The 16492-nt window shown below is 44.7% G+C and overlaps 1 protein-coding gene across 2 annotated transcripts; it reads right to left on the reverse strand.

Annotated features, from left to right (window-relative positions):
- Positions 1-6429: 6429 nt before the first annotated feature.
- On the reverse strand, positions 6430-8685 carry LOC120707076 (glutathione S-transferase T3-like). Of its 2 annotated transcripts, none has more exons than XM_039991854.1 (3): positions 8454-8685; positions 7273-7715; positions 6430-7187 (listed from the first exon to the last, which is right to left on the reverse strand). In XM_039991854.1, the coding sequence occupies exons 2-3, from the start codon at positions 7657-7659 to the stop codon at positions 6627-6629; spliced, it is 948 nt and encodes a 315-aa protein (XP_039847788.1). In that variant the 5' UTR covers positions 7660-7715; positions 8454-8685; the 3' UTR covers positions 6430-6626. The 2 variants fall into 2 exon arrangements, with proteins under 2 accessions (XP_039847788.1, XP_039847787.1); XM_039991853.1 differs by having other exon boundaries at positions 8449-8685.
- Between the last annotated feature and the right edge of the window lie 7807 nt (positions 8686-16492).

Raw genomic sequence — 16492 nt, forward strand, 5'->3', positions numbered from 1 at the left:
ATCCGGTAGCTCAGTCGGGTAAAGTCCCGATGAAACCACCTATATGCTTCGATCGAACCCAAAGCTTACATAAAACTCACACGAAGGTGAGTCCAGAGATTACAACATTCCAGAATTTATTACACCACAAAGTGCATCATAAATTTATTACAGACTGAGTTCAAATTCAGAAAATGCTTTTGAACATAAAAGAAATCATCAAAGTTCTTTATTGCAGCGAAAATAAAACGATATACTAGCGTCGAAACAAGACGTCATGATGAAGCCCGTATATGACATCAACCATATCCTCGAAGATACCACCTAAAAACAAAGCCATAAGCAAGGCTGAGTATACTAATACTCAGCAAGGCTTACCCGTCAACGGATATAACTTAGTCCACTTAACTAGACATGCAAGGCTTTTTGGCTGGAGGAGTTTGTTTTGCCGAAAAGCAACTAATAGTAGGTCCTTACTTTCAGATTTTAGCATTCATAATTCTAATTCAATTAACCATTCTAGGTGAGCATCTATATCTAAACAAGCATGTTAGAATAAGCATTCAAAAATACATCCATATTATCATCATCATCTTCCACTTGTTACTTTATGTAGCAGAAGTGTTGTGACATCCTGAAAAATCTACCAAAATAAATCACACACTAAAAATATTTTCAAATCTCTTTTCATCATTGAGCTCAATCCATCCGAAGATCGTCCCCGCCCGATCTCCCAATCTCCCGAAAAACCTGTCCCGACATCCGAATCCAATCGACCTCCCGTCTCCCTGTTCTTCCTCGTTTCGCGTGTCACGCCCGACCGGCGCGCGTGCTCGTCCAGTCGCGGTCGTCGCCGCGATTGGCGCCGGCGCGATCCCCCTCCCTCTCTCTTTCTCTCTCTCTCTCTCTTTCTCTCTTTCTTTTTCCCTCCCCTTTTATTTTTCTTTTTTCCTTTTCTTTTCTCCCTCCTTCTCCCTTCTCCTCCTTCCTTTTCCCCTCGTCGAGCGCGCAGCACGGCGCCGCGCAGAGCACGACGCCGACCTCCCCTCCCCAGCGCCCTGCTCGCCTGCCCCATCCCCGCTGCACACGCCGAGCTTCCTTGCCGCATCGACGCGTGCCCCTGCCCATGCGCATCACGTGGCCGCGACGCTCTCCGCGCCGCCCGCCGCTCGCCGCGCCGCCCGGCCGCCTACGCACGCGCTGCGCGCGTGCCCTGTGCGCAGCATGCGTTCCACGCGACCCCGAGGCTCGCCGCACCGCCACCGCTTTCCTGTGCCTCGCCTGGCCAATTCGCCGCTCACGCCGCCGAGCAGCACTACAGAACAACAACACCACCGCCTCGCCGCTCGAGCCCGCTCGGTGACAAGCACAGCGCCCGGGGCCCACCACATGCCTACACACCACTAGGACCTGCCCGAGCCGTCGCATCGTCCTGGTGCCGCTGCGAATCGCGCCGCCCTCGCGCTGCGACACCGAGCGCCATTAAGGCTCGCTGCACCACTCGCTGGCCTCCACCGCACCCCGCCCGTTCCACTGCCTATAAGTAGGCCTCCGCGTCACTCCCGAGCTCCACAACGCCGACCACCACCTCTCGCCCTCCTTCCCGGCCCACAGAGCCGCCGCCACCACCATTGCCGCCCGCCTCCGCCGGCCGCCGTGGCCCAGCCGCCTCGCACCACCTCTGCCCAAGGTAAGGGGCGCAATAGAATACCCTCACATGGCGTCCCCTTTTCCCCTAGCCCCGGCCGCCGCCAGGCCCTGCAGCGCTGCCGCCGCGCCGGCCAGAGCCACCCGCCGCCCGCCGCTGTGGCACCCCTCCTTGCGGGCCCCCTTTCTTGAAATCGAGGGGGGGATCGAACCCCCCCACCTCCCTGCCCCATTTCCTCCTCCTCCCGGCCGCCCCCGTGGCCCAGGCCACCGGCGAGGGCCACCGCCGGCGCCCAGGCGCGCCTCCCCTGTTTTGGTCGCGGGAGAGAGGAGGAAGAAGGGCAAATATGTCCAAAACCCCCTACCCTTTCCCTGTTTTAATTAAGAGTCCTTCCACTCTCTAGCATGTTATAAGCATGTATTTTGATCTTCATCCAAATTTCATAATTTTCTGAGAAAATTAAGGTATTATTAAATTTTAGAACCTATAAAATGACTAAGAAAACATGAGTGTAAAGTATATAACTAAACATTTAAATATTTCTTTCCCAATTTTCATGTTGTATTGAAATTTATAAATCTAACTGCATATATGTTTCTTTGGAACTTAGGGATAACTTTTACAACTCATCTAGTTCAAAGGTGATGTAATTCAAATAAATTGGTATAAATAGATTAAAATACTAAGAAATGTATATTATTGCATTAAAGGTGTGGTTAAATTATTTGCATGGAAAACATACTTAATCAAGGTTATATTAAATTTCTGAAAAAAAGATGAAGTAGGATATCACCTTGAATCTTGTTAAAGTGGAGATAGTTGACTTTGAACAAATGCTCTCAAATGAACACCAAAGGAAACAAGTTTTTACCGAAACAAGATTTTCATCATGAATTTTTTTGGGCAAGTCATAAGGATTTATATTGGTGCTTAGCCAAATTTCATAATTGTTTGAGAGAATTTAGATATTATTAAAATTTAATAACTATTGTGACTTTGAACACTAGAGTGTACATCCAACTATTTCGTGAGAGTTTGTGATCACCAAATCAACACATATTTCGTGAGAGTCGCTGCATGACCTTCATGAAAATAGCTTTTCATGAGTGTTAAATAACACCTTCACGAAATCTACATAGATTCCGTGAGAGTTTTTTCAACACCTTCACGAAAACAGTTATTTTTGTGGAGGTCCATAAATACCTTCACAAAAATAGCTTTTCGTGAGAGTTTTTGGACCACCTTCATGAAAATAAAGTATTTCATGAGAGTTGTTCATTACTCTCATGAAAATGGAGCCCCCCTCATGAAATCTCCGTTTTGTGGTAGTGATAACTTTTGAATCTCATCTATGGTATGCTTCTTTAGAACCATGAATCTCATCCATGAATTTAAAACCAGGACACATATTAGATGCATGTATAAACAATATGTTCCCCAACAGTTTTGGATAAAATCTAACAAACTAATTGTTATGCCACTAAAACGCTATGCACAGGACTGCCCTGCTGGCTATGGTTTGGATCTACTGCATGAGATATTATCTATTATCAGGATCCATGGTGCATCGCCGCTTTCCTTTGAAGTTGTAGTAGAATTGATTGGAAATACAGTTCGACTCTCCAATGGATGGACTTCATTTGTTGAGTCTGAGAAGATCGTCAGTGGTGACATTGGCTTGTTTGTGCTGGTCTCCCCAAAAACTATGATGATGCGTCTGTTCGACAACTTAGGCAAAGAGAAGCCAATGGCTGCAAGACCGCTTTTCTGGGATTTCATTGTTGCTCGGGGGGGTTCTTGCCTGATGCTCCAGGCAACATGGATGCTGATGATCAGAATGACAATGCAGGCAAGTACTGGTTTCTTCGTCAGTACAATTTGCATGTTTATGGATGTTGAAAATTCTGCATTTCTGTTTACATATGATGGATGAAATTTAACAGTTTGGATCATAATGTGATTCACTAAATCTCCTTTGCAGTTCCTGAGCACATGCTAGGTATGCAGTTTGAGCTCGGGCCGAAGCTTATGATGTCCAGTCCACTGTTGGAAGCTCTAACCGAGGTGTGGCTGAATTACGATGCAACCCACCCGCTATATGCATGTAGACTGATAAACAGCCACGCAACTAGTGGATCTTTCGTAAGTGTCTCAGCTAAATGAATTTGTCACATCTAATGATCCTTACTTTCAAAAATGGACAAAACATTATCAAAGTTCTTTAACATAAAATCCTTGATTGACGAAATAATGTAGTACTTCTCCACTAACTTCTCGGACACACTTCCATCGCTGCCAGTTCCTGTTTCCCTCTACTATGGCTGTGGACATATGATGATTGATGCTGTTCTGAAGAAGCGGAGGCCCCGCGGCATCGGTTGGATTTCAAATGGGTGGGGCAAGTTTGTGAAGCACTTCGACCTCCAGGAGGACGACGTGATAACCATGTCGCTGCGATACGTTCATGACAGGCTGCATGTCCGCGTGTTCCTGCCTTGACCTAATGATAGCTACTGGTTCCGTGCTGCAAGCATCAAGCTTCAGCTTTTGCCGACTGCTGCTTAGGAAGGTCCACTAGAGTACTTAAATCATCAGTTTACGCCCGCGCCCCTGCCCGCTGGCTTTATGGTTAGGGCATCTCCAAGTGTTTGCCAAAATTGACTTGGCAAATCTTATGATTTGGCAACTTGCTAAAATATATGCCAAGTTAAAAAGAAGACTATCTCCAAGAGTTTGCCATTTGGGCTTGGTAAAATTAAAAAAGAGGCCCACAAAAAATACCTAATCAACTACCGACGTGCCGCTTCACATCCCGTCGCCCGTTCCTCCCGTCGCCGCGCGCCACGCCATCGTCCCATCGTCGCCGCAGACTCCAACGCCGGTGGCCATCGTCTACTCCGGCCGGCCATCTCCTCCTCCCATCAGGTCAGCATCTTCTCCAACAGCGCTTGATCTCGTTCTTGCATATAGCTTTGGATATAGCACCTAGCTTAGATTCCGTGGTGAATCTTATTCCAAGAGTGGAAGACGTCTCACTCTAGCCATTTAAATTGCCTGCTGAGTTGCACTCTGCCTCTTTGCTAACGCGTGGAGGGGTTGGCTTCACCACGTAATACTAAATCATCGTGATCTCCTGTATACAGCCGATTGATCATGTCTTTGAAGAGGTCCCTTGTTCAAAGAGAATTGGATGATTCATCATCCGATGATGATGACTATGTGATATTCTCAGCTGCTCAAATTGTACATACTTATTCCAATGCCAAAAGAAGTCATGGTGGCTCTGTCCTTGGCCATAGAGTTCTTTATCGGGACAGAAAAGGCGGCCACGAAAGGATGTTTCAAGATTATTTGGCGGTTAATCCAACATACACCCCTGAAATTTTTCGTCGAAGGTTGTTGTTCTTTCACTTCGGTTTGGTTTGTATTATCTGCTGAATTATTGTTCGAGTGCTTAAAATTTAGTTTGTTTTCTTCAGGTACAGGATGTCTAGGGATCTTTTCGTACGTATAATGAATGCTGTTCTAGAAGCACACGATGATTACTTCGTTCGAAAAAGGAATGCGGCCAATACACTTGGATTGAGTTGCTTCCAAAAAGTCACTGCCGCTTTTCGTATGATCACTTATGGGGTTCCAGCTGATGCAACCGATGAGTACGTTCGCATTGGCGAAAGTACTATACTCGAGTCACTACGTAGGTTTGTTGCTGCAGTTGTTGATATTTTTGAAGATGAATACCTGAGATATCCCAATGAGTCAGACACAGCACGCTTACTTGCAATGGGTGAGCGAAGAGGTTTTCCTGGAATGTTAGGGTCCATCAATTGTATGCATTGGGTGTGGAAGAACTATCCTTATGAAAAACAAGGTCAGTACAAAGGTCATGTGGAAAAGCCCACTATCATTTTGGAGGCTATTGCTTCGCACAACCTTTGGATATGGCATGCCTTCTTTGGAATGCCTAGATCTCATAATGATATAAATGTCCTTCACCAGTCTCCTTTGTTTGAAAACTTGGCGGAAGGTACAGCTCCACAGGTGAACTATACTGTTAATGGTCATGATTATACGATGGGTTATTATCTTGCAGATGGTATATACCCCTCATGGGCTACTTTGGTGAAGTCCATCAGTCTTCCTATGGGGAACAAGAGGAAATATTTTGCTACAGCGCAAGAAGCAGCGAGGAAGGATGTCGAGAGAGCTTTTGGGGTTCTTCAATCTAGGTTCGCCATTGTTCGTGGACCAGCTCGCATTTGGGATACTGAGACACTAGGAATGATCATGAGGGCTTGTGTGATCATGCACAACATGATTGTTGAAGATGAAGGAGTCGTGGATCCTAACGAGCGATTCGAATACGGAGGTGACAATGTGCAACCTGATCATGGGCAGCCTACTCGTACACTTGATGAGTTTATTGATGCACACAAAAGGATCAGAGACAAGGAAACACATATGCAGTTGAAAGAAGACCTCATCGAGCACCTTTGGAACCATTATACGGACTTGTATTAGCTGTATATAAAATTTTATATATGAGACTCATGTATCCTGTCATCAAACATGTGTCCTGTCATTTAGACTCATGTATGCTTGTTTCGGTTGGTCATCAAACATGTGTCCTGTCATTTAGTTCACTGTCATTTCATTTGCTTGTTGTGGTCGCCAAATCAGCAGCAGCTAGCAGGTGGCTTCCAGGATCATTGCAGCTTGCAGGATCATTGCAATGAACATTCAGGTGCAGGTGGCAATATCATTCAGAAACATATATGAACATTCAGGTGCAGGTGGCAATATCATTCAGAAACATTCAGGTGCAGGTGGCAATATCATTCAGAAACATTCACAGCAGTACCATAACATATATGATTATGCAATTCTTGCATTGACAATCACGAACAGAAACTAAGGTTCAGTAAATGGATACATGAACTTCGATAAAAGTTGTGCTCAATAAAAAAACAAACTAAAGCTTTCAGGATTAGAACTAAATTTAATTTGCCAAACGCCTAGCGACAATCTTCTGTTGCATCGTCTCGTAGTATTGACGTTGTAGCGGGGTGAGGGAAGTCATGTCGATTGACATTATTTCTTTCTCCTCTTTAATCAATTCTGCTTCAGCTTTTTTTTCATCAATTGACACTCGCCTCTTCTCTATCTCTAGTGCAACCAGGAACCTCTCCTCTTTTGCCTTTTCCTTTTCTTTGTCTAAAGCCTCCTTCTTGGACCACATCTTGTCCAAAGCTTCCATGCAAGCGTCGCCACCATTGCCTCGCCTAAGTGCTTCTTTTGCCTTCTTTACCCCCGGTGGCCTTTTGCTTGCTTCGGTTTCTGGAGCAACTTCCTTTGCTGCATCTTCATCATTGTTGGTGCCTTCTGTATCCCTTGGTCTGGACTTCTGTTTTTTCTTGTTTGATAGTTTTTCCATCTCGGCAAGTTCAATCCTCTTGGTTTTCCACTTGTCCTCCTCCTTCAATATATTCCAACAATGTATAAGAGTAAATGACTTATTGTCATTGTCTAATTCCTGGTACAACTTGGATGCTTCTGAAATCTATTGAGAGAATTTGGCAATATATAAATGTGTAGTTCAAATAAACGAAATTGATTAAAGTAAATATTCAACACATATTGTATACCTTGTCTTGGATAGTTTGTCCACTTTGATTCCTACGCTCAATCTTATCATAGCAACAACAATACTTGTTCACTTGTGACTGAATTGTCAGCCACCTATGCATAATGGAACTCTCCGTCCTCACAGCTGCAGTTTGCTTGTGTTCCTCAAAGAAAGCATGAACTCTACTCCAAAACGTGGAACGAGATTGATTGGCACCGTTAATGGGATCTTTGCTAACATTCAACCAGCCAGAGCATATAACTTTGTCTTCCTTCCAATCAAAATTTTTTTGTCCTCTTCGATCCCTTTGTGTTGCGACTTGGCTGCACTTCCACATGGGCTTGTTGACCTTCGGAAGTACTGCCTTGTGTGATCGGAATGTTGAGGTCGTCCTCCATACCACCATTATCTTGATTGAGAAGAATGTCTGTCAAGAATCCATCTCCTTCCATTTGAATGAGTCTACAAAAAAATAAGATCAATGACCAGAGCCCCCCTAGTGCAAAAAAATGAGATCAGAACTAGTCTGAACTAGACTGAACTTTAGTCTGAAACAATGGGCTCGCTCAATGATTTATTAACACTAGTAGCTTGGCTATAGTCTGAAAAAAATGAGATCAGTACTAGTCTGAACTAGTCTGAAATATAGTCTGAAATATAGTCTGAAAAAAATGAGATCGGACAATGGCAAATGGAAGGAGTTCTGCCGTTCTGGTCTCTAGTCTAAACCAATATGCTAGTCTGAACTAGTCTCAGTATCCCTAGTCTGAACCAATGAGATTGGGCTCTAAACCAATATGCTAGTCTACCAGAACCCTGCACAAATTCATCTCCCCCAAAGCTCTAAATTCAGATCCCTGCACAAGGCGTGAGCAGCAATTTACAGGGCAGCAGCAATTACAGATCAAGGCCACCACCACTGGAACATATGAACCCTAGATTGACTACCAAATCAAGGGCAGCCGGGACCGGATGAAGGTGGCCACGCGCTTTGGCTCTGACCTGTCGGCGGAGTGCGTCGTGGACTCCGCGTGCAAGCATGAGTACCCGGCCGCGCCACCGCAGGGCTGTCTACCACATCGACGGCCGCGTGCCAATCGACACTCCGGCGACGGCGTCTTGGACTCCGTCGGCTTCGAGCCCATCGGAGAAACAGCGGCCAAGGAAAAATCAAAATCGAGGAGGAAGAACGAACCTGACCTGGCGGCCTTGGCGAGGGGAGTGACGGGATCGATCTGCTGGGGAGGACAGGCGATGAAAAATGCTCGTGAGTGCGGGAGAGAGGCCGACGTCTTCGCGCGCTCGGGAGAAGTCGCGACGGGGCTGGATTTCGCTATGCGGAGTCGTATCCGCGCGCGGATATATGCGCGCCGGGAGGGGGATTTTTACCAAGTTAGTAAATTTGCCAAGCTCTTTGCCAAGCTGTTGGACACCTAATTTTCTTTTTTTGCCAAAAAAATTAGGATGGCAAGTTAAAATGGGGAACTCTTGGAGATGCCCTTAGTAGCTAGATCGATAAAAGATTACTACTAACTATGCCGGCCTAGTAATAATGCGTCAAGTGAAGTCCATGAGTTGGTGTTGTCCATCTAGCTAAAATGTAGCAGCACTCACATCTGTGATATCATTATGGAGTCGATTAGTGAGTCTACGGTTGATTCTCTTCGGATACGAAGAGAATTGTAAGATAAATAATGGTGTCTCCTATGTGCTTTTATCAATGCTATATGGATTTCGATGATTGCACTTGATAACAGTTCCAATTCATACCTAAAGCAACAACATGACGATAAAATTTTATACTGTTCAAGACGATAGCAACTGCAAAGGAGATGATTTGAATTCCTCCAATTCATATTAGCAAATTAAAATCATATAAATACAACTACTTACGCAGTTTGTACAATGAAATACAGCACATTAAAATATATCTAGGACACGTTTAAACAACTGTCTAACCAAGTGTTTGCTTCACTAATAAAATACACTGTTAAAAAAAAAGATATATAGAGTTCTATAGACAATTGAAGACTTCTATAATGTAAAACAAGATGTAGGGTTCGCATCCCAAATTTACTAACTCCTAGAACATTAACGTAATAACAAAATAGCCACTATAAATAACGTACGCAGCATTATGAAAAAAATATAAAGATATAGCGCAAAATAAAAAAAAAGTAAAAAAAGACAGTCGGACCTCGAGCTCGAACCCCTGATCTGCAGCAAGGGGCGACCGCTGCTTTCCGGTGGACCACGAGTGCCATAGCTGTTCATATCTTAAAACAAATTATTAAACCTTATTATGACTACAGGTCCAACAATACTTTCGTGACATTCCTAGGATAAGATGACAACCCCCCAACACACACACAGAGACTGACTCCGCTGCCCAGGTGAACCCACAAGAAACCCTAAATCTTATCCACAGCCGACGGAAGCGGCGGCTAAAAGGAGGAAGGGCAGTAACTACATGAATCAAGTGTAGAGTCTACTGTTGGGTGTGTTTCGCTTTTTGAATCGATTTTCCTCCGTCTTGTAGCGCTTCAGGACGTCTGCGACTACTTGCTGCTTCATCCTACTGATCCGGACGAACAAAAAAAAGGTTTCTTTACCCGTGCCTTTTGCCTGTAATGATTAGCAATCTTCATAATGTATGAAACCGCGAATGGCACCAAGCAACCCTGGTTAGTTTTAGCGGGTTAGTCGGCGTGAAATGGCGGATGTATTATTTCACTCCGTCTCAACTCCTCACATTCTAATTAAGATTTTGAGCAGCTTTCTGTGTCATGATAAAAAACAATGGAAATTTGCCACTGCCTAATCCGCTGCAACTAGCGTTTTCCATAAATGACAGAAAAAAAGAGTGGATATTACTAAGATGAACAAATACAAATAACTTTTCCTGCAGAAATGTTGTGGTTTTGTCTCATGTTTATATTATCAGAATATGGAAGTCCTACTAAAATATTGTTATCATTCCACATTATTTTAGGATGGCACATGCTGAACGTTTCCTTCCGCTTGAGCTCATGCCTTATGTCTTTATTGGCATTGCCCAAGGCAACATAGATCTTGCTGAGTTGCACGACTCCGATGGAAATACTAGGTTTGACATCAAATTTAAGCCAACTGCAAGACGTTCACCCATCCGGGGAAGTGAAATGGATATCTTTGATTCTACCTCAACCCCCGCTATCCATGGGCAGCTGTCCCTTCATCAGCTCTTTGCACCCAAGAGCGAGTTCTACGTGCCACCAGCACCCGCTGACCCAATTCTTTCCACTAGCTTTGAGCTCAGCTCAGGCTTCATAGCTTTAGTTCAGGAAAATTCCTTTTCAGGAAGGGATTGTGAAAACTCCTACCATCATCTACGCGAATTTGAGCAAGTGTGCTCGTGCTTGAAAAGTTTGGCCATGACACATGAATCTCTTAAATGGAAATTGTTTCCTTTCTCCTTTTGGATGAAGCGAAATAATGGTACATTCGTGTCGCAGGATGCGTGAATGGAAGGTGGATTGAACTCAGGAACAGATTCTGTTCCGCATTCTTTCTGCTTTCCCGTATATGTGCTCTGCGAGCGGAGGTTTTGACCTTCCGCAAGAACGACAAGGAATCTATCGGTGGAGCATGGGCCCGATTTTCCTTAATGGCTCAGTCAGGCACTAACTTGTCATTACCCGAGCATTTATTGCTCCAGCATTTTTATGCGGGTCTTGACAAGGAGTCTGCACACCACCTCGATCTCACTTCTGGAGATTCCTTTGCTCATCTATCTCCAATCAAAGGTAGAGAAGTCCTTAATAGGATTTTGGACAGAACTTCTTTCATTTGCATTCACGAGCCAATCCCAGCAGAACCCGAGGTGCGTCAAGAGGAAGTACCACCAGTCGAATCTGAACCTTTAGAAAGCCAATATGTAGATTCGACTCTTGAACCCTCTCCTGAACTTAAACCCGAGACACCAGAGGAAGAGGACCCTCTACCCCTGGAGTTTCTTTGAAGATTCGAGGATGATCTTTTTGAGGATTTTGGAAACACCTGGAATACTTCTATTGGAAGCGACCACCAGTCTCAGTCACTCCTGTGGACCCCCCGAGGAGGAGCACATCCGACACACCATTCAGGAGTTGACAGCCGTAATGAGCAACAAATGGCTATGGGAAGGAGAGTCATCCTTGGATCATATCCAAATTGATTCTCCCTCCTCATCCTTTCGTTGTCACATAAAGGATCATGACGTGGAAGCTCTCTATAACCCCACAATATTTGAGATCATGTTGCTGTTGGCATCTGTTGGCACCTACCAACGTCACCACTGAGCAGACAGTGATGACTCCCATGGCATGTATTTCATGAACCACGAACAAATCCACAAGCGCACGGAATACCGATGCAACATTTTACCCGGGAGTATACCAGGGTGTCATTTATATTTCCGCAGGGAAGGCGGCGAATGGAAGTACATAAGCTAGTTAATTAACTGATCTAGATTGGATATTCAATTGCATAAATAGGAGTAAGATAGATAACATGGTAGGAGGTAGTGTGACACACACAAACTACCCTCAGAGATAAATAAATAAAAGATGCTATAGGCAGGGAGAAAGGCAAAAGTTAGAGCTCGAGTCAGATGTGCTAAGCTAGCTATATCTATGCTATCTTATGGTTAGATTGTCAAAGATTAAACTAGTACAACAGGGAGACCGCTCCTATAGCTGATGGGAGAAACCCGTTCACATATGCGGCTTTATGTACCTCCTACCCCCCAATCCGAACGTGGAGGATTACTAGGGCTCGGGCAGGGCTGTCACCACCTGCTGGCTACCTCTCAATTCATGGAAAAGGATGACATCCAGCAACACTTAGCTAGTCTAGACACCACATCTACATTAGTAAGCGATACTCTTGCATCCCGTGCAGAGCCCACACCCTCCGGATAGACAGACATCACACTAGAGCAAACATACAAATATTGGAACAGTTGCCAGAGTTCTAAGGCCAATATGTTAACCATCGCAAGCAGAGGTCAATCATGCAATGCAAGCATCGAATGATAACGCAACCAGATCACGAAGTATATATCCGATAACTCAGAACATACTTCAAGCAAATATCGGTAATCATAGTCTAATTCGATTACAAATGACAAAGAATTACAAGAGAGGACTAGAGATGAACCCATACTAGAACTCCCGAGCAACTCCGGGGACTCGATGACTCCTAGACTTCTTCTAAACTCCACTAAGCCTATAGACTAAGCAAGAGAGAGCTCTTGAGGTTTGTGAGAGGTGTGGTGTGTGTGTGTGTTTCATTCCTTACCCTCTCCCCTTGTATTTATAGGAGGGAGCCACGGCGTTTCTGCTGCTCTTCCACAGCAAACCGACGTAGAGGACCAGTGGGGAGGTGACATGTGGCAAGGTTGAGGCGGTGGGGCCCGTGGGCCCGGTTGGCCGACCGGGCTGGTCGGCCGATGGCCCACAGCTGTCCACCGCCCCCAGCTTCGTTCAGCAGGATGTCCTGGGCCTCCTCTTTCCAAACTTTGGGGCATGGCCTGTCCTAAGCTGGTTTGGCGTGGTCTTTGGGCTTCACTTGGTCCGTATGAGCTTGAATCGGTGCTCTGATATTTTTTGTGATTTTATGTCGGGCCAAAGTGTCCTTGCAACCAGCATTTTAGCTCAAAAATACAATTTGCATTTTTTAGAGGTAAAGTGTGGTTTAGGAGTTTATTTGGATAAAGTTACGTGTAAGAAATGCAAACTCACATGATTTTCTAATCAAGTTGACGCCTAGAAATAATCATTAGTGAGCGTCAACAAGATCCCCCAAGCTGTCCTTTGCTCGTCCCGAGCAAAGCAGGACAAATCAGGTTGTTGATCAGAAAATCACTTTGACTCTTACCTACCTGTCATGTCATAGCTTATAGCAAAGATATTCATCTGTAAGCTTAAATGAGTTGGCTCTCATACCTTTGCCCTAGTACCTTACTCATCCATTGGGCTTTTTAGCTATCTCCTTGTCTTGGGCTGTTGAGAGTTAGAATGGCTCATAGAGCAATACTTACTTGTTCGTAGATCTGCAATCCATCTGGAGATATTTTTGAAGATTTTCAAAAATGTGGCTAAGTTCTCCAAAATGATTCTCTCGAAGCACTCAACTTTTATTATCCTCACCAGGGCAGTAATTGCCTTCGGTCTTCCCTACTATGGATAAAGCTTTCGTGGAGCTCAAGGTAGGATAAGAACAGGGCATACTTGCATTCCATATATTATAAAGTCAAAGAGCGGATCCATAGAGAAACAAGTCATGCAATCTCGATCAAAGGGGTGCAAGTGTATGGATAGATGGGTAGATGGGATGGCTTACTCCTCAAGGTATTGGTTTTCTCTCTCTTTTATCATCCCTTGATTTTTTTTTGAGACATGGTTACCCCCTTTTTCTCTCTTCTCTCTCTCTCTCTCTCTCTCTCTCTCTCTCTCTCTCTCTCTCTCTCTCTCTCTTTTGGGCCATGTTTCTTTAGCATGCCATCTTTTCTCTTTTCGGGGCAACCATAATCTAATACTATATTTTATCTCAGGTATGTTTCAAGAGAGAGCTTGTCAAAACATGGAGTATTTATTGGTGGATGGTAGTGGTGCTAGTTCCCATTGTAGGAATGTCGCAAAATGGATGTATGTGTACGTGCTCATGATCGAGAAAGCATGAAGAGGTTTTCACTAGGGTCACAAAATTTGACAAAACTCAACAGAATGACAAGCAACATATGTATAAAGTTTCTCATTGTGTATGACATATGGCTCTGGTAGAACTTTGCTTATCACTGAGGAACTTACCTTTTTGAACTTTTCGAAAACAAAAACTCCAGATTTCAAGCTTCACTAGAAGAAGGTTGCACGGCTTCATTTACTATATCTAACTCACAACAACTTAGACTTAGATCAAGCATGCACAACCCACAGGACTTTTAGGTTCATGGCAAAGAGTTTGACATAGCCAACGGACTTAAACTTAAGAGAACTCTTTAGCCAAAAACTAGACATATCAGGCAAGACAGAATAAAGCAAAACTCATCCTTTAAACTCTCACGAGAAGTTAAACACATTCTTATCACGCCTGATAAATGGGAAATAAAGTAGTAAATATTTATTTTGTTTTGAAAGTTTTTATCAATTTTTTTGAAAAGCAAATAAAGAGATACAGTTGACTTAGGGGAGGGAACCTCCCCCAAGCTAGCTCTTGGTTTAGGATCCGAAAAGCAGGACCTTTCTCCATACCTGATCAGGTTGAGGTCATTTCTTCCATACCTGGAAAAGTAGTAGCGGGCGATGACATCTTCTTCTTCTTGTGCCACACCTTTTTGGTCTTCTTTAGTGGCGTAGGTGGCGCAGGAGTAGGATCCTCGGGTGTAGGGTAGATGATCTCTAGATTTTCCCACACGGTGTTGGTGATGAAATCAGGGGTCTTTTGGTCATCTTCTACTGGCTCAGTTGGGGGATCGTGAATCTCCCAATCTTCCCAGGCTGGCTCGGAAGGAGAGTGATGGATATCCAAATTTTTCCAACCGGGCTTAGCCCATAACCCTTGCTTTTCGCTATCTTCGTGTATCAGAAACATTTCCCTCTTGTTCTGAAACTTGAATCTCATGGTTTTCCCCATGATGCAGAGGCTGATCTTTCCTGATTCGACATCAATTCTGGCATTTGTGTCTCTTAGAAATGGTCGCCCAAATATGAGCGGAATTCTGAGATCTCCCTCCATATAGAGGACCACGAAGTCCGCGAGTATGAAAGTGTTCCTAGCTTTTACCAAGAGGTTCTCTACGACTCCCTCGGGATACCTCATGGTAGAGTCTGCCAGCTGCACACACATAGTGGTAGGGGAAAGTGCCGGATAGCTAAGCTTCTCGAATTTTACCTTGGGCATGATATTGACACTTGCTCCAAGGTCGCAGAGAGCGTGATCGAAGTTGCTATCGAAGATTGAGAAACTGATCACTGGTGTTCCAGGATCCTCTCATATAGTGGCTGCTAGTTCACCCCACGCACTCCTTCTCGGTCGCGTGAGTTTCTCTGCATAGCTGGTGAAGGGTGATCTGCTAGATGGCTTCTCCCACTAAGCGGTCATGGCGTTAACGCTCTCTAGGGTAGATTCGGGTTGCCCCGAGATCTTTCCTAATTCAGCAGCAGGGATAGTAGCGGCCAGCGAAGCCAATTGATTTTCAAGCATTTTGTTGAAATTCAGCTAGTTCTTGATGGCAGTGGAGAGGCCATCCATCTTGGCATGGATAGTATCCATGGATTTGTCGCTAGCGGCCAACTTCTTCTGAAGGGACTCATTGATCTTTGCTTGGCCGTAGACAAGATCCCTCAAGGTAGGCGGATTAGGATTGAAAGAATTTGAATTCTCATTACCTCCTTGATAATGTGGGCATGGTTGATTCCACCCCTGACCTCCTTGTAGGCGAAACCCATTGTTGTTGTCATTAAGATACATGGCTTCTTCTAGGGTTTCTGGGCAATTATCACCTGAATGTCCAACATTCCCGCAGACCTCACATGTCATGCGAGCTTCCAAGGCTTGAAGTGTCTACATCTGAGCCTTGTCTTGGGAATAATCCTCAAATTTCTTGATGAGGAGATCAATTTTCATAGCGAGCATGTCAGTCTCCTTGATGAAGTGCATGCCTCGCTGACGTGGTTGGAGATGATCATCGCTCCAACCTTGGTTGTACACCATCTTCTCGTTTAATGTCGTAGCTCGTTCAATGGTCAGCGAGAAGAAAGCTCCACCCGCAGCGGCATCCACAAGATCACGGGAAGATTGAGTCAACCCGTTGTAGAAGTTATGAAGAATGAGCCAACTGTCCATTCTATGGTGTGGACACGCAAGGATGTACTCCTAAAGTCTCTCCCAATCTTCAGGAATTGACTCATTAGATGCCTGCTGGATACTCAAAATTCTCCCACGAAGAGCATTGGTCTTGCCCGTCGGGAATTAATTTGCAAGGAACGCCTTGGCACATTTGTCCCAGGTGTCCACAGCGGTCTTGTTAGCATAAAACCACTGCTTTGCTCTCCCCAGAAGAGAGAACGGAAACAGACAAAGCTAGATCGCATCCTAAGATACTCCCTTAATAACAAAAGTATTGCAGAGCTCCAAGAACTGTTGGAGATGAGCACTTGCATCCTTATTGGCCTTGCCACAGAAAGGGCTGGCCTGCACCATCGTGATAAGACCCGTCT

Source organism: Panicum virgatum, chromosome 5K (assembly GCF_016808335.1).
Source record: "Panicum virgatum strain AP13 chromosome 5K, P.virgatum_v5, whole genome shotgun sequence".
Classification (NCBI taxonomy): Eukaryota; Viridiplantae; Streptophyta; class Magnoliopsida; order Poales; family Poaceae; genus Panicum; species Panicum virgatum.

Bases quoted from the DNA above. Each gene is read 5' to 3' on its own strand.
- LOC120707076 (XM_039991854.1), bottom strand. From the start codon at position 7,659: ATGGTGGTATGGAGGACGACCTCAACATTCCGATCACACAAGGCAGTA. The intron at 7,188-7,272 runs GTATACAATATG...TTCTCTCAATAG, and splicing joins GACAAACTATCCAAGACAAG to ATTTCAGAAGCATCCAAGTT.